This window comes from Malus sylvestris, chromosome 3 (assembly GCF_916048215.2).
Source record: "Malus sylvestris chromosome 3, drMalSylv7.2, whole genome shotgun sequence".
NCBI lineage: Eukaryota > Viridiplantae > Streptophyta > Magnoliopsida > Rosales > Rosaceae > Malus > Malus sylvestris.
The window spans coordinates 35,322,821-35,348,961 of NC_062262.1; the positions used below are offsets into that span (position 1 = coordinate 35,322,821).

The 26,141-nt window shown below is 38.4% G+C and overlaps 3 protein-coding genes, 1 long non-coding RNA gene and 1 pseudogene across 5 annotated transcripts; 2 read left to right on the plus strand and 3 right to left on the minus strand.

Annotated features, from left to right (window-relative positions):
* The first annotated feature begins 81 nt into the window (after positions 1–81).
* Positions 82–573, plus strand: LOC126616621 (uncharacterized). 2 transcript variants are annotated; one of them, XR_007621213.1, is made up of 2 exons: positions 82–183; positions 307–573. It is a non-coding gene; the product is annotated as an uncharacterized LOC126616621 (long non-coding RNA). The 2 variants fall into 2 exon arrangements; XR_007621214.1 differs by having other exon boundaries at positions 82–153.
* LOC126616615 (putative receptor-like protein kinase At3g47110) lies at positions 396–25,001 on the minus strand. Its single transcript, XM_050284688.1, has 5 exons — positions 24,543–25,001; positions 9,311–9,371; positions 7,049–7,132; positions 1,016–1,504; positions 396–944 (listed from the first exon to the last, which is right to left on the minus strand). The coding sequence occupies exons 4-5, from the start codon at positions 1,380–1,382 to the stop codon at positions 574–576; spliced, it is 738 nt and encodes a 245-aa protein (XP_050140645.1). The 5' UTR covers positions 1,383–1,504; positions 7,049–7,132; positions 9,311–9,371; positions 24,543–25,001; the 3' UTR covers positions 396–573.
* LOC126616612 (putative receptor-like protein kinase At3g47110) lies at positions 2,498–6,129 on the minus strand. Its single transcript, XM_050284685.1, has 2 exons — positions 3,288–6,129; positions 2,498–3,171 (listed from the first exon to the last, which is right to left on the minus strand). Exons 1-2 carry the CDS (start codon positions 5,989–5,991, stop codon positions 2,756–2,758), a joined length of 3,120 nt encoding a protein of 1,039 aa, XP_050140642.1. The 5' UTR covers positions 5,992–6,129; the 3' UTR covers positions 2,498–2,755.
* LOC126616618 (30S ribosomal protein S20, chloroplastic-like) lies at positions 12,014–14,571 on the plus strand. The gene is made up of 4 exons (XM_050284690.1): positions 12,014–12,335; positions 12,477–13,176; positions 13,925–14,016; positions 14,133–14,571. The coding sequence occupies exons 2-4, from the start codon at positions 13,025–13,027 to the stop codon at positions 14,294–14,296; spliced, it is 408 nt and encodes a 135-aa protein (XP_050140647.1). The 5' UTR covers positions 12,014–12,335; positions 12,477–13,024; the 3' UTR covers positions 14,297–14,571.
* On the minus strand, positions 17,825–24,545 carry LOC126616619 (LRR receptor-like serine/threonine-protein kinase GSO1; annotated as a pseudogene).
* Positions 25,002–26,141: the final 1,140 nt, after the last annotated feature.

Sequence of the window (26,141 nt, forward strand, 5' to 3'; positions counted from 1 at the left end):
ACGTCTGCTTTTCTCCTGCAGTTTGGTTTATCGCAAATACATCCCAGGCTGAAGCAGTAAGATCATTTACATATTTAAGAAGAATGATAAGATCTTTAGGGCTGAAAATTGGAGTAACTTCATTCCTTTTGTTAAAAAGATGAGCACAAATTGGTAAAGAAGCCAAAAAAACCCAGCTTACCAGTAAGTTTATTGGACTACCTAGAGGAACAGCCGCACTACCCTATAATTTTGTGTAAAGGGCATGTGTAGAAGTTTGTAACTTCCTGACATGTAGACTGAAATAACTTTGTGTTCCCATGACAGGCGTTCTTGAGCTGGAAGTGTAAATTTTTAAAACGGATTTGGTTGGCCGTAGAAACTAAATGCTTTACTACCAAATATGGGAAGAATAATTGGAATTGCAATTTTCGTACTACTGGTCTCATTGCATTGACAAATCCAGGTACGGCATTTCAATTTTAGGAATATCATCATATTCTCATAACCGTCACTATGAGAAAATAATGTAGTCTTTGCAGATTGAAAACAACAATAAGAAAATGGATCCGAAAATATAGCGAACAAAAAGAACTAAGAGTTCACTCCTCCACAGTCCTTCAAGTACTTAGTCTTGATTTTGGTGAGTGTGATTGCGGCATCTTTCATGTTAATCCTCTGTCCCGGCAATGCTGCAGAGCATGCTAAAGCTAATCTCATAACAGAAGATAAGCAATCCCTCCTGCTCACAAAATCACCATCTTCCTCCGCCCCAAGTATATCGGCATCCACAACTTCACCTATTGCAACATCTGGAAATAATGAATCTGCAATCCAATGCTTTAAATCCATTTCCCCAACAAACATCTCGTATGTTGGCTTCCTTTTTGTGAATGTCTCCATAAGTACAATACCAAAACTATACACATCCCCTCTTGTCGAAACGCTTCCTTCCATCCCAAACTCTGCAAAATTTAAAAAGAAAATTATAACTCCTAATAAAACCAACATATACAAAATTGAGAAAATACAGCACCTGGAGCCATATATCCAACTGTGGCTAGGGTCATGGTTTCTGTCACCGAATCTCCATTGCCGATGAGTCTTGCAATGCCAAAATCAGCAACATGTGCAACCATATCATCATCTAGTAGTATATTGCTTGGTTTCACATCACAATGAACGATAGGTATCAAGTAACCATGATGAAGATATTCTAGTGCCAATGCAACATCTTTCTTTATGTCTAACCCCTGCAGGATAGTCATGGAGCGGTTTGGAGAATACAACCACTTTTCGAGGCTTCCATTAGGCATCAATTGAAGTATCAAGGCTTTGAAATCAAGTTCATCGCAGCAACTTATGATTTTAATAAGATTCCGGTGACGGATATTGCTTAGCATTTCACATTCCTTATCAAAACTCTTGAATGCCCTTTCTAGCTGTAAATTGAAAACCTTGACGGCGATACCATCTTCCGTTCTCGATCAAATCTTTATGTACTCAACCAGCTCAAATAAATTCCCTACAAAAATAAATTGTAAATAAAAATTAAACATAAGTGGAGAAAATAAAAATATTAGAAGCAAGAAAAACTTACTGTTGTGAATAAGGAACAAATGAAGTAGAAAGAACAAATAAGAAAGGTGCAAGAGAGAACACATGGAGGGTTTGAAATTGAAGAACGAATAAGAAAAATGAAAGAGAGGAAGAAGAAAACATCGGGGGAAGTATATAAAGACCATTTTCTGTCGCTTACAACCGACACCAGATTTTAAAATATTTATAAAAACTAAAATCTATGTTGCACAGAACCGACGCAGGCTTTAAAATATTTAAAAAATTAAGGACCAGTTTGTGTGGCGTCGAAATAAGGACAAGTTTGCGTCGGTTAAAACCGACGTTTCCACGACAGACTTGACAGTCGTAACAGGCGGCCTCGAAATAGGACAAGTTTGCGTCAATTCAAACTGACGTGAGCCTAACATGTTAGTGCACTTGGATGTGGCGTCGAAATAAGGAAGCTTTTGCAACACTGATTGAAAAAGCTCTCATACTTTATGTCGCTTAAAAGCGACACCAGTATTTAAAAATATTAAAATGTATATTTACTTCGGTTTAAAAACGACACTAGTATTTAAAAATATTAAAATATAAGTTTACGTCGGTTTCAAAGTGACACTAGTATTTAAAATATTAAAATGTATGTTTACGTCGGTTTAAAAGCGACACAAGTACTTTATGGCGCTTATAAGCAACAGTAAATACGACGTGATGTTCAGTTAGTGTCGCAACTGTCTTTTCCAAAACTATATTAAATTAAACCGACACCACCTACTGACACTATAAGACCATTTTGTAGTAGTGTGTGTGGGTTCCACATACAAACTAACATAATTGTTGACAGAATTTTAACGAAATGACCAAATTGATGTGGGATAGTGAATGTCAAGGATGACATTGATTGATTTTGAAAGTGAGGGGCCAAAATGATGAGTTTGATCAATCTCAGGAACCATTTGTAATAAAAACCCAATTAAAATTGCATAATTAATAAGAACAACAACCAAACTTAGATTGACAAATTCCAAATTTCCGAGCAAACATAAAGATGATCTTACAAATTAAGATCATTTACAAAACATACAAAATGAAATTGCAAAACGGGAAAATCCACCTCGTCATCATTCAGAAGATCACCATGCAAAGTTCAAGCACTGTCATGGGATTTTATTTAACGATAACAGGGTATTATTACTCACTACTTGGGTCGTCATCACGGGTTCTCTCTAGACATCCTAGTTCCAGTTAGCACATCCCTTATTAGACTCAATTTAGCTACCACATTGCTCATGTCTTTTCGCTCTCTCGGCATCGCTACGGAACAAGAAACTCCTACTCTTGCAATGGAAGTCAAGCACTCAACAACCGTTCTTCTTCGATCATTTGGGGCATGATTCCCCCTATTACTTATGGGATTAGTACTGCTGCTACTTTCTTCTATTTGAACAATTAGTGGATCACATATTTCTCCCACATGTTCTGGTAGAGCCATCATAACAAAATTGTGCAGGTCCATACCACCTTTAAACATGTCATCTGTCGGCCTCTTGCCAGTTAACATCTCCAACAACAGTATTCCGTAGCTATACACGTCGCCATATGTTGACACCTCGCCTCCCATTCCATACTCTTAAGTTATATGCACAAAAACATGGCTTTGTTCTTATGTGTGACTTCAAAAAGCTCATGCTATATACAAAACCATACTGCAAACACAAATAAAATATATACAAAAGAAAATTTACCTGGTGGAGTATAGCCTATGGTGCCTTTTATGACATTGGAACTGCTATCGTGCAAAGGAGATGGGCAAGAAGCATCCCGGAGGTACCTTGCTAAACCGAAATCACCAACACAAGCAGTCATGTCACTGTCTAACAAAATGTTGCTTGGCTTTATATCACAATGAACTATTGGCATGTGAGAGCGGTTGTGCAAATAATCCAGAGCACACGCTACATCGATGGCAATGTTAACTCTTTGAGTGAGATTCAGATTCTTCGGCAGATTGGCTGGCCTATCTACTCCTTGAGCTGATATGTGCAGCCACTCATCTAGGCTTCCATTCACCATGAACTCATACACCAAGGCTTTGAAATCGTTTCCTTGAAAATCAATGCTTGAACAAGCAGTCAGTAGCTTGACAAGATTTCGATGCCTAATGCTTTTCAAGGCTTCACATTCAGATATGAAACTTTTAGAAGCTCTTGAAGTTTGAAGATTGAGTACTTTCACTGCAACATTTCTTTCTTCAAGCTGATTGAGAATTCCCTTGTACACGGACCCGAAACTTCCGGCACCAATCAGATTCGAAGCAGAGAACCCATCAGTTGCTTTGAGGAGATTTCCATAGGACAGTTTCAATAGTGAAACCCCCAGTGACGATCCTGAAGTTGACTTAAGCGCTCTAGCCTTTCTTGATCGATAAAGAAGCGCAAGTAACAACGCCAAGACCAAGCCGACAACCCCACAGGGAACTAAGATAATTAAGTTCAGCTTAAGAGATAACCCGCGCTTAGATTGCTTGGAGATGCATTTAGGCAATCTTAAGTGAGGTATACCTCCACAAAGCCGTGTGTTTCCCACAACAGATACTGCACTTGCATTCTTAAAAACTCCTTGGATTGGTACTGCACCTACAAAATCGTTAAATGAAAGGTTCAAATTCTGCAAGAAGGGGAAACTCCCCAAGTAGTTGGGAATTATGCCGGACAAGTTGTTGCGCGAGAGGTCAAAATCTTCAATTCCTTTCAAAGAGCTCAAGGATTTAGGAATTGTCCCCTGCAATAAATTTTCTCTCAGAGACAAGGTCGTCAAACTTGTGCAACTCCCTAAGCTTTGTGGAATCTCACCAGATAACTTGTTTTCAGAAACATCCAAGGAAACAAGATGCTCTATGTTACCTACTTCCATGGGGATGGATCCAGTAAGCTGATTGCTGGATAGATCCAACAAATATAGCAATGATAATAAACCGATGACTTGTTTTGGAATTGGACCACTAAGATTATTTTGAGAAAGACTCAAAGCTAATAGATTCTTGCATTCTCCAAGACTTTGTGGTATGCTGCCTTGTAACTGGTTTGAGTTGAGAAAGAATCTGCCTAATGAAGTTAGATTTCCTAGGGAAGATGGGATGGCACCTGCCAAATCATTAGAATTTAAAACCAGATCTCCCAGCTTATTCAATTTACCTATCGAACTTGGTAAAGTACCTGTCAAAAGGTTGTCGTTAAAGTATAGTGTCTCCAAGTTGATGAGATTTCCAACCCTAACAGGAATGTTTCCGTGTATCTGATTCTCATCAAAATATATTCCCCTGAGCTTCGTTGAGAGATTGCTAATAGATTCAGTTAGCACTCCTCCAAAATTATTGGCACTGATAGATAAAATTTGTAAATTGGTGCAATTAACTAGAGAAGAGACGAAATCCAACTCACCTTCCACATTATTTCCAAGGTTGTTATGATTAATTGCAAACCAATACAAATTTGACAGGTGTGCCAGATTAGGCACTTTCCCAGTAAACGTATTGTGTGAGATACAAAATAGTGAAAGGTTTGAGGCATTGGAGATTGAAGCTGGTACTGGTCCAGTGAATTGGTTGGTATGGAAATTAAAGATTTCGAGGTTTGAAAACATAGTGTGGCCCAAGCCAGGAGGAAAAGTTCCATGAAGGTTGTTTCTATGCATATAAATGAATTTAATTGACGAGAGGTGGTATATGGAGGGAGGGATGGTACCATTCAAATAATTTGCAGACAGTGCAAAAAAAGTCAAGCTTTTCAACTGGCCAAGGCTATTCGGAATACCTCCATGCAGATTATTATGTGATGCAGATAGTACTTCAAGAGAAGAAAGATTCCCAAAAGAAGGTGGGATTTTCCCATGAAAATTGTTCCTGCCTAACTTAAGTAGCCGAAGCTTGGACAATGAGGCAATTTCAGTTGGAAGTTTGCCACTAAGAGTGTTGCGATATAAGTTAAGGTATTGGAGGTTAGAGCAACGTGATATGTTGAATGGAATATGACCACTGAAGGAGTTGTTATGAAGGCGTAGTCTTTCCAAGCGGAACAAACGACCAATTTCTGGAGGAATGGTGTGGCTGAAGCTATTGTTTTGGAGGTTTAAAGCCCTCAGAAAGCTCAAGTTTCCAATGTGGGGAGATAGGTGGCCTGCCATCCCGCTTGATCGGAGGTCGAGCACTGTAACTCTCTGGTGTCTGCGGCCACAAGTGATGCCTGGCCAACGACAGAAGTGGAGGGATTCATTCCAAGAGCTAAGGATGCCGAGGGTATCAGTCACGATTTCAGCTTTGAAGGCAAGCAAGGAAAGCCTATCCACCTCATTCCCCGCTAAACGCGAGGAGGCAGAGCTAAAAAGAAAGAGAAGAAAGATTGGTTGGGTGAAAATAAACCAAATGCTAATATGAATGCTTGAGAACTCCATTTTAGCTAGGCTGCAAAATGAAGCTCTGGATATTTAACCTTAGGTAATCGTAAGTTGACGCAAAGAGAGGAGTCAATTTTAGCGTCCAAATTGGGTTGCACGGCTGGTTTCTGCGTGCCTGCCGTGGTTGACGGGTTGGGGAACACAACACATAGCTTTTGACGTTTTACGTTAGAATTATCATAAAAAGCAGAAAGTAAAAGGTTCATGCAAAGTAGGTAAATGCAAAGTAGGTAAGGCTAGAAAACGTGCAATGTAGGTAAGACTATAAAAAGTGCCCGTAAGTATGTAAGACTCGAAAAAGTGCCCGGACGTTGCCGTAGGTCTTTAAAATATTTTGCACTCGCAATAATTCTTAATTAAAAAATGCTACTCTTATCAAAATTTTCATACAATATTTGTATCAATAAAGGAAGGGCTAACTCTGTCAAAAATGCTAATCGTACCACACTCTTTAATAGAGATAAGACCTACATGTGTTGGTGGATCAACTTCTATTAAAAAAGCGGTAGAAATAATAATACAAATATGTGATAAACTTACACGTTGGTTCTTGACGGAAAAAAATAATAAGGACTTTGACATTTTACATTAGAATTATCATAAAAAGCAGAAAGTAAAACGTAGAGACCCACTAGCTAGTTTTCTACCGTATTGGAAGGTTCATGCAAAAAGTAGGTAAGACTAGAAAAAGTGGCCGTAAGTATGTAAGACTAGAAAAAGTGCCCGGGTGTTGCCGCGGGTCTTTAAAATATTTTGGAAAAATATCAATATAGAAAACAGAGATCTCTTATGCTATGAGTTTCAAAACTGTATAGAACACATAAGATTAGTAAATGTGTGTGTGTAGTAGCGATACTATTTACATACATGTGGAATGTAGGAAGGAAATTAGTCCTTTTGTTCTGAATCAAGATCACTAATTCCAAAATATAATTTCAAGAACCATTTCCCTACAGTTGAACATCAAGAAGACCACTAATTCTGAAATACAGATTAAATCTCTCCATGTTAAAAAGCATGTAAGCAGAGAGACAAGGGATGTGGTTTCTATTACCAGTATGATTAGCTTGTAAAGACTGCGTTCTGAATATTGGTCTCCACTGTAACCACCTTAAGAACTTTTCTGTAGATAATTCCACTATAAAAAAATCCATTTTAGAATGCATTTCTATTCATAACACGTTTAATACTTTTTAGTGGACCATGATCGGGATTTTAATGTTGTATGTCAATATATAAAATAGAACAAAGCCACTAACAATCTCAAAATATCATATAATTGATAGCGGTATGTACTTTTGGTAGATAATTTGTAATCAGATTGTAAAATATTGGGATGTCTAGTTCCCGCAGGAGTGTGTTATCCTTAGCAGAGAGGATACTTTTTGATATTTCGTAATTGCCCAGATGAAATCATGGCTAATGCCTCACACATCTGTCATAAAAAAAAATCTTTAACACAAAGATTCATCATTATAGCCTAAATTAAGATCGCATTATCATATCAGAACAGACAAAGGTACTCAAACTCAAGTGTCTCACATGCTGACATCCAACAAACCAATCAAAAAAATTTCTCTAGTGAAAGAATAAAACTGAATTAAAAAAAATAAAACAGAGAGAACTATCATAGAAAGCAGAAAGTGACTTACACGTTAGTTATGAAATGTTCGGCCTTAGTGGAATGTTATCTAGTTTTCTACCTTAGTGGAATGTTAGCCAGTTTTGCACTTAGCTAGTTTTCTACCTTAGTGGAAGGTTAGCTAGTCTTCCACTAGCTAGTTTTCTACCGTAATGCAAATGGTAAATTGGCTAGTTTTCTACTCTCACAATTATTACTCTTGCAAATTGCGATGCATCTGTGACGTAGCCTCTTTGTTTTTCATTTTTTATGAAAGTATAATATTCATTAAGGAGACGAGAAAATGTACAAGAGGTTAGAAGGTTTAAAAGAGTGACCCCTGAAAAAAACTGATTCACTTTAAAGTTAAGCAGTAAAAAAAAGAGTTTGGTAAACGTATAATATGCTGCTTATTTTAAAAGTAATAGCTTCCAGACAACAACTTTTAAAAGTAGCTTGTAGGTTTCTTTTAAAAGCTATTTTAATAAAATGCAGAGTTAAGCCTTTAATACATATTTCAATTGTTGTAATATCTTCATTAATACTTTTAAAATGACATTATTTGCCTCCACACATATTTTATCCCTTAGAGAATAATGTGACCGTTATGACCTACCATTACAAACACTAACCTTACACTATAAACATCATTACCACCACCATAACCATAACCGCCACAGCTACCACTGCCGCCACAACCATAACCGGTACAACCACCATTGTCACTACCATCATTGTTGCCGCAGCCGCCGCCGCCGCCACCACCACAACTGCAACCGTCACCACTAGCACTACCACCATCCCTAGCAACATTGTTACCTCTACACCCCAACCACCACATCCCACTATTAGCACCACCACCATACCTCCACTATAACCACCATTGCCACCACAAATCACAACTGCCACCACCGCCATTAGCACCATTATTACCTCTAGACCCCAATCACCATATCCTGCTATTAACACCACCACCATTCCTACTGCTTTTCTTACATCACTTTTAAAACATGGTTAACCAAATGCTCATTTGTTTTATTTTACAGCTGATTATTCTTAAACCACAACATAAACATTTTTTTTAAAAGCACAGCAATCCCAAACTGGCCCTTAGTCTCACACACAATCCTGTTTAATTATGTCCCTTGTTTACGTTTAATTTATTTTGATTTTGTTGTTATAATAATAAAAAAATGAGTGAGAAGCTAATAAGAGAGTGAAAATCACTTCCGTAATTGATATTGTTGATTTGTTACTGGAATAGTGCTATTTGATGACATTACTTTAGTCTAAAGTAGGATCTCCAATTGCACTGTTCAAGTGAAAATCATATCGGAACAGACAAAGGTACTCAAACTCGGAGATGGATTGTCTGCCCTCCCCTTTCCATACCCTCCTCATACTCTCTTGTTTTGTGCGGTTACAGTTAAGTCACGTCAACATTTGCTTTTTGTCTTATTATTTTTATATAAAAATTAATATAAAATGTTGACGTGGCTTAACCGTGACTGCACAAAATAGGAGGGCATGGGGAGGATATGGGAAGGGGAGGGCAGACAATCCATCTCCCTCAAACTCAAGTGTCGCACATGCTGACATCCAACAAACCAATCAAAACAAAAGATGCATAAAAGGGTCTCGAGTTTTGCCAAATACCAATGAATATGCTTTACCCAAATGAAGGAATAGACTTACCATCATAGGAAACTCATGCCTCCTCTCTACGAAGCTTTGCTGGCTCTCTGTGTTTTCTCACCTGCAATTTAGACCCAATGCGCAGAGGCATTTCACCCATGAAATTCTAAATCAGAAACATCTAAAAATAGAGAACAAAGAACCGAGAAAATAGTGTGTGCGGGCATGCGTGTTTCTCGGGTATATTTCATCAAACAGGTGATAGGCCCTGAACAAAAAAATGCATATGAATGTAAATGTTGTTTGTAAACTCAAATGGAACGCGTAAAATTACACTATAACATGGTTTGGCAATTTCATTTCATTTAACTGATTTCAAATTCAATAATCAGAACATAAAAGAAGAAATACGAAAAATTACAGTTAGAAGTCACACATCAGTTAAAAGAGTTGAAAAATAAGCAAGCTTGCTTAGGGAACTATATTTAAAATTTTCTCTCAGTGAGGTTTAAATAATCAGGCATTTAGAAAATAATTATTCCAAAAATTTCAACAAACGTAATTAATTTGGTGATTAGCAATAGTATGCACTGATACAAACAAAAACTTGAATTCCAATCTCATGATGATTAATCTAAATCTAATGCGTAGTTTTCAATTAAAAAAAATCTAGTAAGTAATTACAAATATTGGATCGTGATTTATATTGCAAAATTTGATCAAAATAAGATGATTATTAATCCAGCGGGTTTCTTCACTCCTATTACATAAGACAAAAATACCTACATCAATACTACGAAAGTTCTATTACTTTAGTCTAAAGAAGGCTTTTCAATTGCACTGTACCAATGAACAGTGTTTTGCATCACATTTCAGTTTATTTACAAGATTACCACTCGGATGCTTTTAACCACCTTTCATTTAATTTACAAAATTGCCACTCAGGCTTAAAAACCTATTTTCAGCCGTTGGCTGCATTTCACGTTTGACTCGGCGAGAGAGAGGGGAGGGGGACATCACGCCTGACAAATTGGAGAGAGACAATCGCTCCCATTTTTGACTCGGAGACAGCTGGGTGTGCCTCTGGCGAGCGGAGATAGGAGGATAGAGCGACTACAGAGGAGGGAGACACAGAGCCTGACAGATTGGATAGAGATGGGAGCTACGGGTTTGGACTGAGTGAGAAAGATATTTAGGTAGGTGCTCTGCCAAGCTCTCTCTGCCGCTAATCTTGATGCAAACGTGTTGATAATCATGGGAAGGGTAGAACGATGGTAAAGCTGGCCTTTTCCATTTCCTTCTCAAACCCTCATTGCCTCTTCCGTCTCGCAGACTCTCGCAGACCCTGTGAGAACGACAGTCTCGCCTCCATCCTATCCTCCAGTCGCCGCCGTCTCCCTTCTTGAGGTAGGGTGTTGTGCGTGTGCGGACACCATCAGTTGCTGGATTCATTAACCCCGGTTCTGAGGGATTTCAAAAGCTATTTTTCCGTCGAGGAAATCGCCATACCGGTGCACTCAAAGTAAGTCGCCATTCTCTCATCCTCTTCCTAGATTTCGTCTTTCGTGGCTGCAAGCCAAGTTTTGTATAGTTATCTATATGCATGTATGCTTGGTTAATCTTAATTTTCTATATCCAATATATTCAAATCATGTTATTAGTCAGATTACTATTTGTGATCTGTTGTTTCGAGATTGTCTAACCTTTAGGTTGATAACTGTTGCAGCATTGAAGCATCATATGCCGCACATCCTATTGCTGATGTCTTTATCAACTTTGCTTCATACAGAAGGTCAATGATTATTCTATGAGTAGTGTTTTGGAGTGCAAAGCTTATATGGTTGCACCTAACGATGAATGTATGTTGATATATCTGCAGTGATGCTGCTTCTTCCATGGCTGCTTTGAAGCAACCAACCATTAGAGTTGTGGCAATCATTGCTGAAGGTGTACCTGAGTCAGCTGAAGGTGTACCTGAGTCAGACACTAAGCAATTGATTGCATATGCACGGGCAACCAACAAGGTTACACGATTGATGCAAAGTCATCTTAATTTCACTAACCTGGGAAAATGAACTGGCGATGCTAACTTTAATTATCGTATCTTTTGCAGGTTGTCATTGGCTTAGCTACTGTTGGAGGAATTCAAGCTGGTGCTTTTAAGATTGGTGACACTGCTGAAACAATTAATAACTTTATTCCTGTATTTTCTGGATAATTCTTTTATCCCCTTTCTTCTGCGTTTAATTTGCTTAGGAAAATTTGTTTTGGAACTAAAAGTGTATGTCTCGTAATGTGATTAAACTCTGTTAACAAGGATTTTGGTCTCTAGATTTTTCATGGTGGAATTCTTATGGTGATAATTTTCTGCCGATGTCTTTGTTTTTGTACTTCTCTCAATTGTATGTAAATTCAATGAATTGTGAAATTTTTGGTGTGGTGTATTCAATGAATTGGCCAAACGGATTGATAATTAACAATAGTAATAGTTGCTTTCACTTTGCAACACTTATGGTGAAGGTGTAGATACCAATGTTATATCTGAAGTCTATGCCCTTCGGATTGCAGTCGAGAGGCAGAGAATTTCTCTAAACAATGCTGGTCGCCTTCCCATTAATAAAATAAGGGATCCAAACTTAAATCGTGCTGAGATTTCTGATCTTCCAGTTGAGGACAAGTCACATACTCTGCTGGTAGAGGCCCTTCGTGGCCAGACTAAGAAGTTCAATACCATAGTGGCAGTCCGGCCGATTTGAGGTGGGTAATACAAACTTTTATGTTAAGTTGATTCGTTTTGGTTTTTTGGGATGCTTAATTTCATCTGGAAACAAGGCTGAGCATCCAAAAGTTTCAAATTTATACCCATTATTCAATACTAGCTCAGTAATCATCATGTTTTCTCTGACTTTGTTTGTGAATGCTGATATATAATCATATTTTAAGAGTTTTCTATTGGGGAAACGTTAGGAGCCGATTGTCCCACTTCGAAAAAACAGCAGCAGTGGGTCCTCTTTAAAATTAATCTAATTGAAGAGACTAAGGACTGGGCACCTTCTACAAACTGCAGTACTACTACTCATGCAAGGTCTATTTCATTTCCTCTTTTGCTCTCTAAATCTTCATAACTTGCTTTTAGGTGCATTTTTGTTTGATTCTTATTTAAAATGAATCTAATTGAATATTCATAATCAAAAGAATTAATTTTTCTAATTGCCCAATTTTGCAGGTTTTGTATTCAAGTCTATGTCATTGCTTTATCTAAGGCAGTTGAAATGTGCATACAATATCTTAGTTTTTGTTTTTTCTTCTTTGGCTGCTTAGAGATTATGGGTCACCAGCCTGGTTTTTAATGGTATAGCAAAAGTTTGCATCTTTTTGTAAGCTGTGAAATAAATATCAGATTATCTTTGGCTGCTGCACGCCTATTGCAGAAAACACCACGAGTATTTTCCAGATCTTTCATCAGTAACTCCATGAAATAATCTTTCGGCACCCCTCCATGGCATAGAAGGGCAATTAAATTCCTCGAAAATTTTGTATTCCTAGGCTTTGTACTGAAAAATGAAAACGTCAACTTAAAAACTACGTCTTCATTTATTTGCTCTGCATCTTAAATTCTCAACTGTAGGGGGAGCAATATAAATTAGGCAAACATACATTCTACATAATGGGTGTACCTTACTCCAACTATCTCCAACGAATTCACTGTTTGACCATCCAGCATCTGTCTATCTGTCTCAACATTGGACATGGAATGCTGTCAGACTAAGAGAAATGCCCTGCTCATCGGGGCAATCCATCTCTCGACATTCCAGTTGCGTTTCCCAGAAAACATTGAGGATTCAATTGGTTCACAGTCATCTGCTTCCCTCCACAGATCTTCTTCACAGCATAACATCTGCCTTCGTCTCACTCTCACTACTCAGGTATTTCACTGATTTGGGGTTTTACGCAATTACAAATTTAAGTCCATTCATGTGTTGATCTCGGTTTATTTCTGTCACTCTCTATCTGACTTGAAAATAAAAACCCTAAGTTTAGATTGTTCTCTGAATCCAGATTGATTTCATTCACGACAATTCTTAACAAATTTCCCCAATATGACATTTTCCCTTATTATTTTCATACATTTTATGGTTCTAATCAGTCTTTTTCGACCTTTATCACTCCCTATACAATTGTGAATAAGTAAGTTCCATGTCTGCAAAACTCTAATTACTCTGATCTAATTATCTTTCAGGAACCTAATCCCTGAACTTATTAAATTCGTTAGAGAGGTGATTTTGGATTGAATCCCAAAGTTCCCTTCCTATTTCTAAGGTTGGTGTTTTGTGCACATTTTGGGTGGTGGGTGTTGTGAATCATCACATTTTATTAAAGGTATTTGATCTGGGTAATTCTAAACCCATGTTTGGTAGTGCGAAAATGGTCTTGATTTTTTCTGCAGCTTACTACAGTTGTGGAAGTTGTGGTTTTGGGATAGTATAGGTTGAGTTCAAAACATCCTTGAGAAATAAGGGTTGGCACAGATGGGTAGGCCATTGGTTTTTGAGATCTTGGACAAACCAGCCACAAGTTGTTTCATAGGAATATGCAGTGCAATTTGGTTCTACATACAGAAGAAAAACATTGGCTATTCACTTGTGGCCTTGAGTTATGAAACTGCGGTTGCAGGGCAATATTGGAGGATTATAACTTCAGCTTTCTCTCATATAAGCATGAAAGCCGTGTCGAAGCTGGTAAAAAACGATTCCTCAGTGCATCAGGTAACTTCTATATGGTTTTCCCAAAATTAGATCACTTCTAATTCCGATCTGTGTTCTTCAATCATGTTGTCTTCGTCTGTTTTTAAATTTTGGGGCAGGTTCTTGACTATTTTCAGGGTATGTGGCTGTGAGCCCACATCAGAGGCCGGTTCGACATTCCGTTGTTTGTGAGGTTGCCACGAAGAAGCCTGACTCTGCCGTGAAGAGAGATCGGCAGGCCGAAAAGAGGAGGATTTACAACAAATCCCAGAAATCTGAAATCAAAACCCGGATGAAGTAGGTACTTCTCTTATCGTTCTTCTTCACTTTCAAGAAGCACCGGTGTTTATTGAAAGTATATAATCCGTTTAGACATTTAGTTTTTGACGTATCAAGTATTTTGCGTTGTTAGTTTTCTGTTACTTTTGTTGCTGCCTGCCTTTTTTTTTCTATTTTTTCGTTTTTATCCTCTTCTCTTTCACTTTTGTGCAACCCATTGTCCTCAGTTTATAATCTTTCGTTGGATAATTTGATCGCCTAATGTATTCTCAAGCAATATCTTTGGTTTTAAACTGTTGTAACCAGTTTAATCTTTAAACTGTTCACTTTTAATCTTTAAACTATTCAATGTTAACCCCAACATTTTACTTTCATTCTTTACACATTGGAACCAAATTTAATTGGTGCTAAAAACGTATAGAGCCTTTAACTATACCATGAATGCAATGTTAGCCAATAAAAAATTATAAAAGTAACTTTGTCATGGGCTATAATCATATACAACATCGTTCCATGATTATTACCAACCTTTAAAATCAAATTTAGCATCAGTATGTTTTACCTATCTGTTTCAATCTCAACCACTAGCAGCTACAATTTTGTATTAATCACCGTTATCGATTGTTCTTAACATATGATCATCAGATCCCAATATGTCGACTGTCGTTTTCCCTACCTTATTGTATGTGAAACAATTATATTTGCACTCACTTTTATTCATTGGAAATAGTATTTGTCTCTCCGTATCCAATCCTTGGTGCAAAATGTTTACAATTTGAATCTGATTCAGCGTCCTACAGCCAAATTGTAATCAATCTGAAAGAACTGCGTCTGTTCGCGGTCTTCAAGGTATAACATTGATCACTATCAACTTTAAATTTCTTTTTCAACATTTTTTCCTTTTGCATTTCTTTAAAAAAAACCTTTATTCAATATATACTGATATGGTCACTTATAGCATAAAAAAACTTCATCTTTTTTGTCAATATTTAAGTTTTTCTTATTTTTCTTCGTGAACCAGGTTAGCCCATAACTCTGTAACCATCCACGTATAGAACTTATCCATTTTTATCATTGTGGTATCAATACAAATTTTCTCTTATTTTTTGAGGTGGGATTGGTCTTAAAATACAAGAACCAGAATTTAATTGATCCCATTGTTCTGTACACAAAAATTCCATCGACCCAAAAACCTCATGTGGAAAACAAATGTATTTGCCTTTTTTTTTCTGCTTCTCCTTAGTTTTTACGTATTATTTCATTTTTTTTCCTCATCATTCTCTCTTTCATGATTAGGTTTAACGCACAGTTTTTAAACCTCTTAAACCCTGTGTGTTTTGCTTCATTATTTAACATTCATTTGGATTTGTGATTGATATCAACTTGGTCACATTTTCATACTTGCAAAGCATCTTTAGAGTAATGCCTTTAAACTGTGTCAATTTTTCAATGAAAAACCTTGAGAACCTTATTCAGTATTTGGCGATTAGATGAAACATCAACATAATTTCCCTCGCTTTGACCGATTCTCTGTGATTAAAGTCTGGAAAAATACAGTGAAAAAGGTGCAGCTTTTTTATGGGATTGACAATTTTCGGCTTAGTTTTGGCTAAAAAAGAATTAGCGTGTTACTTATTAAGTTGAGTTAACAAATTTGCAGGGTACAACAGAGCACATAGGACAAGTTTTCAAACGAGTTAAGATCCAGCTGAAAAGAGCATACAAGATAGAGAACTGGTATGCTGCTTTGTCTTTGTGTTGGATTTTTATGTTTAGGTTCTGCTGCTCAGTAGACTTTATAGTGTTCTAAATCTGTTTTGTAAATGTGCTAAAAGATTGGACATGTTATTGAATATTAGCCATGTAGTTTGAATTGGATATGTGATTGAATGTTAGGTATTTAGTTTGAATTGATTTGGATATGTGGTTTATTGAATTGGAATTTGGTTATGTGCTAATTTGAATTGGATATGTTGAATTAGAGATGTGCTACTTTGAATTGGATAGGTTGAATTGAAGTGTGCTATATTGATATATGATGAACTGATGGTTACAGAACACACACGCACACACTCACCAGTCATCACATACTCTGGGGATGCATAACCATAGGTTCCCACGACTCGCGTCGAAACATGAGTTTTATCACCCTTCGCAAGTTCGAAATCCGAAAGCTTGCCATTGTAATCCTAAAATAACTCATTCATTTAACACATGAAAATTATGCATTTTCATAATTAAAGTTTTAAATTGTCATCATTCTGGTCAAATGCACCATTTCCGTTTTGTTTCCCTTCTCTCATCTTGCAAGCACTCGTGGTGTCTATTTCCTTTTAATTTCGGTTAATGCAGGTTTTGAAATTTGTGATGATCATTTTCATATTTCTATAAATTTTGAGAGAAAAAAGCATGTGAAAAAGACACCTAAAAGCAGCTAAGTAAACAGTTTAATCAAGAAGCAATTCAGAAGTAGAACCAAATAAGCCACAGTCCAACTTTTGCACACCCTCCGGCGTAATTTAATATCAGAAACCGTCTCCTGAATTCAAGTTTTCCTAGAGCTTCTAATTGTGTGTGCCCATAGTGTCTTTCTTGGTCTACAACCAAGGACTGATTAGTGAGAGCAATATCAGAAACCGTCTCCTGAATTCAAGTTTGCCTAGAGCTTCTAATTGTGTGTGCCCATCGTGTCTTTCTTAGTCTACAACCAAGGACTGATTAGTGAGAGCTTCAAAAATAGATAGTTATCATAAACAAACAATTGATCACAATGATAATTTGGGTTTATAGTGCTTCTAAATGCTGTTTTAATTGAGTTTTCTGTGTTTGGTCGATTTGTTGTTGCGGATGGGTGATACGTTTTTTTCTTTCAGTTAAGAAACGATGCCTTTCAGAATTTGTAATTTTTTGTTGGGGTTTTTTCAAGCTGCTGTGTTAAAGGTATATGATGTGTTTTTTTCTTTCGCTTTATTCTTGTTGATTTGGGATGGTTTTTACATTGTATTTTTGTTATGAGTTTGTTGTCCCATTTTTGTAATGGACTTGGAATGAAATGGGATTGGAGGGTGATAAAAATTTCTAGCTAGCTAGGGAAAGGTCAGAGTGTTCAGATTTTGCAGGTGGGATATTAGGGTGAGGGATATTAGGCCGTGCCTTTGGAAGGTCTCACTGCTTTTAAAGTTGAATGGTGCTAACTGAATATAATGCGTTCATTCTTCATTGTGCGTGAGCGTATGTGTATGCAGTATATGTGAGTGCATGCAGTGTCACTTGGGCCGTTGGCTTTTTGAGGTATGTTCATTTATAGAGATTTTGTAACTGTATTGTTGAATTTTTAATGTATTCTTGGATTTTAAAGGGGCACCATATTTATGGGTTGTTGTACGATTCTAGGGAGATAAAGAGGGGATTGAGAGGTCATGCTAAGGAGAGTATATTACTTGAGAACTTTTTTGGAAACCATCTCTTTCTAATCAAAGACGTTCAGTTTCTTCCCACTCATTATACAATGTGTTTATATGCCAGCTCACTTGAATGTATATAAAAAAAATTGTTTGCTCATAATTGTGTTGAATTTATTCAACTTAAATGTGTTTTATTCATCCGATTACACCTGAAACAACATGTTCCCGCAGCAACGCGCGGGCATATTTTCTTGTAGTTCCTATGAAAAACCTGTATTTAACCAACCTACTCTTTTCAAATGGAATTTGGTGTCTGAAAAATGAGAAATTCAAAAACTTTGCTGCAGAAATTAAAAAACAAAAACCAAACACTTACTATGTATTATCACTTTAATTCTAATTGCCACTTCAAGCTCCCTAGTTTTGACGCATCATGATCATACTCATAAAGCAACTAAATTTTTCAAATGGATTATGCCAAAAATTAGAGAATTGGATGACAAGTTTAGGTGCAATATATACTTGAGTTCCCACAAGGAAGATGGTATTTTAGAAGTTAGCAAATTGGACCCTAACGAAAGACTTCTTAGAGCTACTGCCAAAGTACCCAAGCAGGAGGGAATAGAACCAGAGAGCCGATTACCACCCAAATCTAACTCGGCTAGGTTGTTTAGTTGACAGAGTCCATACGGGATCTGTCCTCGCAGAACATTATCATTAAAATACAAAGCTTGGAGATTCTGTAGCCTTTGTATTAAAGTTGGAATTGCTCCACTCAACTGATTGTTTCCTATGTCTAATGTTATCAAGCTGCTCAAATTGGCAATATCAACGGGAATGTTGCCCCTGATGTTGGAAATGCTTAAATCAACAGTTAGGAGTGTCGTAGAGATATTCCCACGAGAAGCTGAAATCGTGGTGTTTAGTGGATTATCTGCCAACAATAATTCAGTCAAATTTCTAAGATTAAGCAAGCAAGATAGAATGCTTGCTGCTTGTGGAGTAGAAGCATCAATCATCAGATTATTCGTGTACAAGCTAAGGTACTCGAGGTTTTTCAAGGAACAGAGTGTGATAGGAAGAAACCCGGTAAATGAGTTTACACTCATGTCTAGCTCCCTGAGCTTGGAAGCATTGGAGAGGTTAGGGAGTAGTCCGGCCACGAGGTTATTTCTGGCTACATAAACGATTTCTAGGTTTGGAACGTTAAGACCTATGTTTGCTGGGAGGCCACCTGATAGCTACAACAACAACAACAACAAAGCCTTTTCCCACTAAGTGGGGTCGGCTATATGAATCCTAGAACACCATTGCGCTTGGTTTTGTGTCATGTCCTCCGTTAGATCCAAGTACTCAAGTCTTTTCTTAGGGTCTCTTCCAAAGTTTTCCTAGGTCTTCCTCTACCCCTTCGGCCCTGAACCTCTGTCCCGTAGTCACATTTTCGAACCGGAGCGTCAGTAGGCCTTCTTTGCACATGTCCAAACCACCGGAACCGATTTTCTCTCATATTTCCTTCAATTTTGGCTACTCCTACTTTACCTCGGATATCCTCATTCCCAATCTTATCCTTTCTCGTGTGCCCATACATCCCACGAAGCATCCTCATCTCCGCTACACCCATTTTGTGTACGTGTTGATGCTTCACCGCCCAAAATTCTGTGCCATACAACATCGCTGGCCTTATTGCCGTCCTATAAAATTTTCCCTTAAGCTTCAGTGGCCTACAACGGTCACACAACACGCCGGATGCACTCTGACACTTCATCCATCCAGCTTGTATTCTATGGTTGAGATCTCCATCTAATTCTCCGTTCTCTTGCAAGATAGATCCTAGGTAGCGAAAACGGTCACTTTTTGTGATCTTCGCTAGATTGCTCCGGTCATTAGTGTGGATAAGTATATAAATGGATAGAGATAGGAAAGCAAACACAAGATGTACGTGGTTCACCCAGATTGGCTACGTCCACGGAATAGAGGAGTTTCTCATTAATTGTGAAGGGTTTACACAAGTACATAGGTTCAAGCTCTCCTTTAGTGAGTACAAGTGAATGATTTAGTACAAATGACATTAGGAAATATTGTGGGAGAATGATCTCGTAACCACGAAACTTCTAAGTACTGGAGTGTGGTATCGTCTTGACTTTCCTTATCTGTCTCATAGGTAGATGTGGCATCTTCTCTGGAAGTACTCTTCCTCCATCCACAGGTGGTATCTGTAACTGGTGGAGATGCACAAGGTAATGTATCAATGTCACTTGAAGCTTACTTGTAGTTTCAGGCTTGGTCAAGCGCGATACAAACCATGTAGTAGGAGTCCCCCAAGTCGCCGAGCTAGGGGATCTGCTGAAAGAGGTGACAGACAAGGTAAGCAATCAGAGCTCCGGCTGATTGTTCACATTCTCCCTATCTTGCAGGCAGCATGAAGGATAAAGAGAAGAAAAATGAGAAGATATGATATGGGATACTTTTGCTTTTGAAGAAGTAACTTTCCACAGGCTTATTCTTGAACTGGGCTGGAGGGTTTTCTGGTGTCCTCCAGAGTATAAGGCCGACTGAAGAATTTGAGGGTCAAAACAAGTTCATCAAATCTAGAGTACGTTCGACCCTGCTGATATGGGATACTTTTGCTTTTGACAGAGTAATGGATGTATCGGCATGTGTGCTATTACGCTTGTCTCCACATGCTTCCTTGTATCCTTCTCACTTGCCCTATCTGTTCCTCAGGCAGATGCGGGATCTTCCCTGGAAGCATAAGATGTTGAAGATGAGTACTCGAGAGCAATGCCAGGTAAGTAATCAGGTAAAGGGTTCCAGGTAGTCAGTTCCTGGCTGGAAGCTTGATTCCAAGTGCTGACTGATTGCTCTCTTTCTCCTTGTCTTGCAGGTAAGAACAAGGCCAAAGGAAAAGACAGGGAAAAAGCATGATATGGGATACTCTTGCTTTTAACCCTGATGATATGAGATATTCTTGCTCTAGTATAGCTTGTTTACAGAGGTATTATCGGGGGGAAAGAAAGCTGAATATTTCGAAAGGCTTCGTTGGGAGTGCCCTCTCAGATAAGAGGAAGGGTTGAGCATTTTTGCAGGTCTGCCTGTCTGTTGGGGATGGAGGTCGACATATATAGGAGTCTCCCTAACATCAAGTAATAATGCTATTCATTTACCCTGCTTGGTCATAGCACGGTAGTGGGAGCTGCCAGCTTCACAAGTTTTAACTTTGTCAGAGCACTTTGAAAAAGTGGTCTGTGGTATCTAGAAAGCTGATGTTGCGTGTGAAGATTACAGACAAGCTTTATCCAAGGAGATCCAGCTCTTGAAGTTGGGAAAGTGGTGCCTCTTCGGTTTTCGAACAAGCAATCCTGTCGGGGATCTGGCTCTCGAGATTCGGAGAACGATGCCTCTTCGATTTTTGAGAAAGCAATCCTACTAGGGGTCTGGCTCTCGAGATTCGGAGAGCGGTGTCTTCGATTTTTGAGAAAGTAATCATGTTGGGAGTTTGGCTCTCGAGATTCGGAGGGCGGTGCCTCTTCGATTTTGGAGCAAGCAATCTTGTTGGGAGTGTTTTCTCGAATGTGAGTAAAGGTTGGGCATGTTTGCTAGTCTACCATGTTTGCTAGTCTACCTTGCCACGAAGCACATAGGTTGACACACAGGGACTTTCCAATTATCCAGCCGTGGTACTGTTCCTTTACCCTCTCTTCGATTTTTGAGAAAGTAATCATGTTGGGAGTCTGGCTCTCGAGATTCGAAGGGCGGTGCCTCTTCGATTTTGGAGCAAGCAATCTTGTTGGGAGTGTTTTCTCGAATGTGAGTAAAGGTTGGGCATGTTTGCTAGTCTACCTTGCCACGAAGCACGGAGGTTGACACACCGGGACTTTCCAATTATCCAGCAGTGGTACTATTTCTTTACCCTTGTGGGTAATAATATGGTAGCTAGACCTTCAAAATTTATGTGTCTAAACTTTGTTAGCGTTGTTTCTTTGCTAATCTTTTACCCTTCTTGGTCAGAGCTATGTAGTGGGAGCTGCAAGCTTCACGTGTCTCAACTTTGTCAGAGAACTTTGGCAAAGTTATATGTGGTACCCATGAGCTACTGTTGCGTGTGGGAAGTGGGTGATTGAACAGTACGATTCATGTGCTTTCTACTTCGCCAGAAATCTTCGACAGAATGCCCATAATTTCCGCAAAGCTGAGTGTGCGTGTGATAGGTGCTGACAGGGCTGGAAAAGTAGGTGCCTCTTCGATTTCTGAGATCGGCCCTCGTGGTCTCTGAGCAGCCCACCTTTTGAGAAAGCAAGCCTCTTCGATTTCTGAGATCGGCCTTCGTGGTCTTTGAGCAGCCCAGCTTTTGAGAAAGCACACGCCTCTTCGATTTCTAAGATCGACCCTCGTGGTCTCTGAGCAGCCCAGCTTTTGAGAAAGCAAACGCCTCTTCGATTTCTGAGCAGGCGCCTCTTCGATTTCTGAAGCTTCATCGAGTGCAGATTTTTATAGGGGTTGACATTAAGTTCCAAAGCACACTTGAATATCCACCAGTAGAAGCTCCATTCTTGCACTTCTAAGATCTTGATTTGTCCGACCTCTTCTCTCTTCAACACCTTTGAAAATGTCTGGCCCCTCCGACCGTCGTTTTGACTTGAACCTTGTTGAAGAGGAAGCCCCGCCTTCTCCAGACAACATATGGCGCCCATCATTCGTCTCCCCTACTGGTCCTCTTACCGTTGGGGATTCCGTGATGAAGAATGATATGACCGCTGCGGTAGTGGCCAGGAACCTTCTCACTCCCAAAGATAACAGACTACTTTCCAAACGGTCTGATGAGTTGGCTGTTAAGGATTCTCTGGCTCTTAGTGTTCAGTGTGCAGGTTCTGTGTCTAATATGGCCCAACGCCTATTTGCTCGAACCCGCCAAGTTGAATCATTGGCGGCTGAAGTGATGAGTCTCAAACAGGAGATTAGAGGGCTCAAGCATGAGAATAAACAGTTGCACCGACTCGCACATGACTATGCTACAAACATGAAGAAGAAGCTTGACCAGATGAAGGAATCTAATGGTCAGGTTTTACTTGATCATCAGAGATTTGTGGGTTTGTTCCAAAGGTATTTATTGCCTTCGTCTTCTGGGGCTGTACCGCGTAGTGAAGCTCCAAATGATCAACCTCTGATGCCTCCTCCTTCTAGGGTTCTGTCCTTATCGTGGAGTTATTGAAGAGTTTGAATGGGATGGCCCCATAGAGATTATTACCGCCCAGTGCCAAAGTCTCTAACTGTGGAAGATCACCAATCTCATCCGGTATTGTACCTGTCACAATTTCAGCACATTTGCATTAACTTTATAACTTTAGTTTAACTAAAAACTAAAAACGAAATGATTGTAAAACGCCTCCAAATTTATTACCTTCTAAATTATTCTCGTAAAGAAAAATCTTGCTTAAGTAGGTCAAATTGCCAAGACTTTTGGGTATGCTTCCACAGAAATTGTTAGACGCTAATGCAAATTCACGAAGATCTTTGCATTCCCACAGTTTGGAGGGAATCAGACCGTTAAGCTGGTTTCGAGCCAAAGAAAATACTCGAATACTCGAAAGATGCTCACACGTATTGTCCGGAAGACTGCCACTCATGTTGTTTCCGTTCAGAGTTAATATGGTCAAAGAAGATATGTTGAGGACAGGTACAAGAGCAGAGCCTTATAGGGCATTGTCCTGCACAAACAACTGCTCCAGCTAACCTAAACTGTCTATCTCGTTCGGAAGTTCTATAAAAATCAACCCGTATATTTTGTTAAAATCATGTATACATATATAGGAGTAACTTCTTAGTAAGAATCCGGTTGTACTGTAGCAAAAGTGAGAATATTATAATGACCATTGTAAAGTGGACAAGATCCCTGCTAAGAAGGGTCTCGTATGTATAGAGGTAACCAAAACCTAAGTCATATAGTATACCTTCGAACTTGTTGTTGTCAAGGTTTATGCCCTTCAACATTGTTAAGTTGCCTATTTCTCTGGGTATGCTACCTGTTAAATATGTTCATGCATGCCAACAAAAAGAAGGGTGAAATAAACACAAACGAGATGATTGTTATACATCTTTTATATATATATATATATATATAGATGTTAAAATGTAATGACGAAGCAAGCAACATTAATTTATATTCCTAGGTTGGTAATGGTGGTACATACGTACCTGATAGTTGGTTCCCGCTCAGGTTAATTGTTTCGAGTGCAGATAAGTTGAAGATAGCAGTGGGTATGAAACCAGAGAAGCCATTACCGTGCAATTGGAAGGCTTGAAGTTTAGCGAAGGACCCAAACCATGAAGGAATGGTTCCGATGAAGTTGTTGTATCCAAAGTTAATCGTCTTCAACCGGCGCAAACGAGACAGTTCTTGGGGTAGGGGACCATGAAAACTATTATTCGTAAGGCCCAACTCAACGAGAAATGTGAGGTTGCCTAGATGCGGAGGAATAACCCCGGCAAGACCCATGTACGAGAGATTTAAGGCCGTGACTCTGTGGTGGCGAGCACCGCAGCTAACGCCAACCCAGTTGCAAATGTCGTTTGAAGGTCACTAGTGATGTGAGCTTTGAGAGCAAGAAGCGCTGACTGATCTGTGCTGAAATTGGTATGAGCTATTGCTAATGCACATGCAGTTAAGTAATTAGCCATAATCATCATATAAACATAACACAAGCAGTGTATCATCGACAACATTCTCGACAATAGGAAACGACTTCTCTCCATACACAGTATATATATACTCTTCTTAATTGTAGTAGTTTTCGTCTTTCAGTTTTAATTCGATGGAAAACTTGAACTCATTACATTCACATAAATATGGAAACAAGATGGTGTTACCAAGACATGTGCACGACTTAGGCTTGCCCGGCTTCTACGTCGAGACTTGCATTGCCCGGCTTCTACGTCAAAGTGAGGAGACTTAAGACTTCGAACAAAGACTTGTGATTTGGATTTTTTTACGTATCAAACACACCATTCATTTTTTGCTGATAGCTTAACTACAGGCCAATGTGAGATTAAAATCAAATTTAAGAGATGTGGGTAAAAATAAGCCTTCACTTTTTGCTGATAGCTTAGCTAAGTGAGGGGGAATGGTGACTGCAGTGAGACCGATGTAAGTGAGATTCAAGGGCAACTTGGAAGTGAGACTAGAAGGTTGCAACTTGCAAGTGAGCAATCAATGGTAAGGATGTCATTTTCATTCGCCTTTACTTTTACTTTCGGGGAAACATCATGATGACCAAACATCATCATTGAAATTTAACATTATTGGTAATTTGTGCTGGACAGCTGCAGATGCCCAAATGTGGAATTGTAGTCTTCAGTTCACACTCGATCAAAACAACAACATAGAATTGTGATCTCTACAATGCACTTAAAAAAGTATGTTAAAATTTCATGTTTTCTTGATAATTAAGGACCACTATTTCGTTTTAGTTTTTATTTTTCCGCGTTTATGTTTTTTGAAAACTGGAAATTTGTTTTGTAACTACTTTTATTTCTTTTTAAATCAAAATTGAAAAATAAAGGCTAAACATTGAAAACTCAGGAAAGTAGTTACCAAAGAAGTTTGCAATTTTCAATTTTAATAAAAACTGAAAGAAAAAAAATTGAAAAAGAAATGGATATCAAATGGGCTGTAATTAAATGGTCACTAAAATTGAGTGTCTCAAATCAATGTGCGCCTTGCGTCATAATATTTTTCCATTTCAGTCAAACCCAGCACGAGCAACGAACCAGAAAGCTACAATCTTGAAGCTTGAATCCCAATTTATTCATTTACTTCTTCTTCTTCTTCTTCTTTTTTTTTTTTTTAAGTTTTTAATTATATAAAACTAAAAAATGTTTTCTATTATTTAAATATTTAAGGCCATGACTCAGTGGTGGCCACGACTTAGGGCTGGTTTGGTATAGCTGTGCTTTGAAAAAGAGCTGTTGTAAGAATAAGCGGTTGTGCTGTGAGAATAAGCGGCTGTGAAATAAATCAGCAGAGTGTTTGGTAAACTTTTTTGTAAAAGTGCTTTTGGAAAAAAAAGTAGTCTAATAGTAGGTCTTTTAATTAAAGAAGCACTGTAGCTCCGTGTGCTTTGAAAAAAAGCCAGTTTTCCAAAGCTACAAATAGCAGCTTTAGCTTTTTTCTTTGATTTCAGCTTATTCTCACAGCAGCTTCCAAAATAAGCCCTTTTTTTCAGTTTACCAAACACCTAAAACCCTCACAGCTTTTTTTCATGGGTGCTTTTTTTTAAAGCACCTCACTCCCAAACTAGGTCTTAGACTTGCCCGGCTTCTACGTCGAAGTGAGGAGACTTGGACTAGTCCACTTGTGATATGGAATTTTTACATATAAAACACATCATTCATAAGGAAAACTAATGAAAATGACTTGAAAACTTTGAGTTTTAAAGATAATGACAAAATAAAGGGTAAAGTGAATAG

Bases quoted from the DNA above. Each gene is read 5' to 3' on its own strand.
- LOC126616615 (XM_050284688.1), bottom strand. From the start codon at position 1,382: ATGCTAAGCAATATCCGTCACCGGAATCTTATTAAAATCATAAGTTGC. The intron at 945-1,015 runs GTGCTGTATTTT...TAAATTTTGCAG, and splicing joins AGTTGGATATATGGCTCCAG to AGTTTGGGATGGAAGGAAGC.
- LOC126616612 (XM_050284685.1), bottom strand. From the start codon at position 5,991: ATGGAGTTCTCAAGCATTCATATTAGCATTTGGTTTATTTTCACCCAA. The intron at 3,172-3,287 runs GTAAATTTTCTT...ATATAACTTAAG, and splicing joins CATAGGCTATACTCCACCAG to AGTATGGAATGGGAGGCGAG.
- LOC126616618 (XM_050284690.1), top strand. From the start codon at position 13,025: ATGCCCTGCTCATCGGGGCAATCCATCTCTCGACATTCCAGTTGCGTT. The intron at 13,177-13,924 runs GTATTTCACTGA...CTGCGGTTGCAG, and splicing joins GTCTCACTCTCACTACTCAG to GGCAATATTGGAGGATTATA. The intron at 14,017-14,132 runs GTAACTTCTATA...GACTATTTTCAG, and splicing joins ACGATTCCTCAGTGCATCAG to GGTATGTGGCTGTGAGCCCA.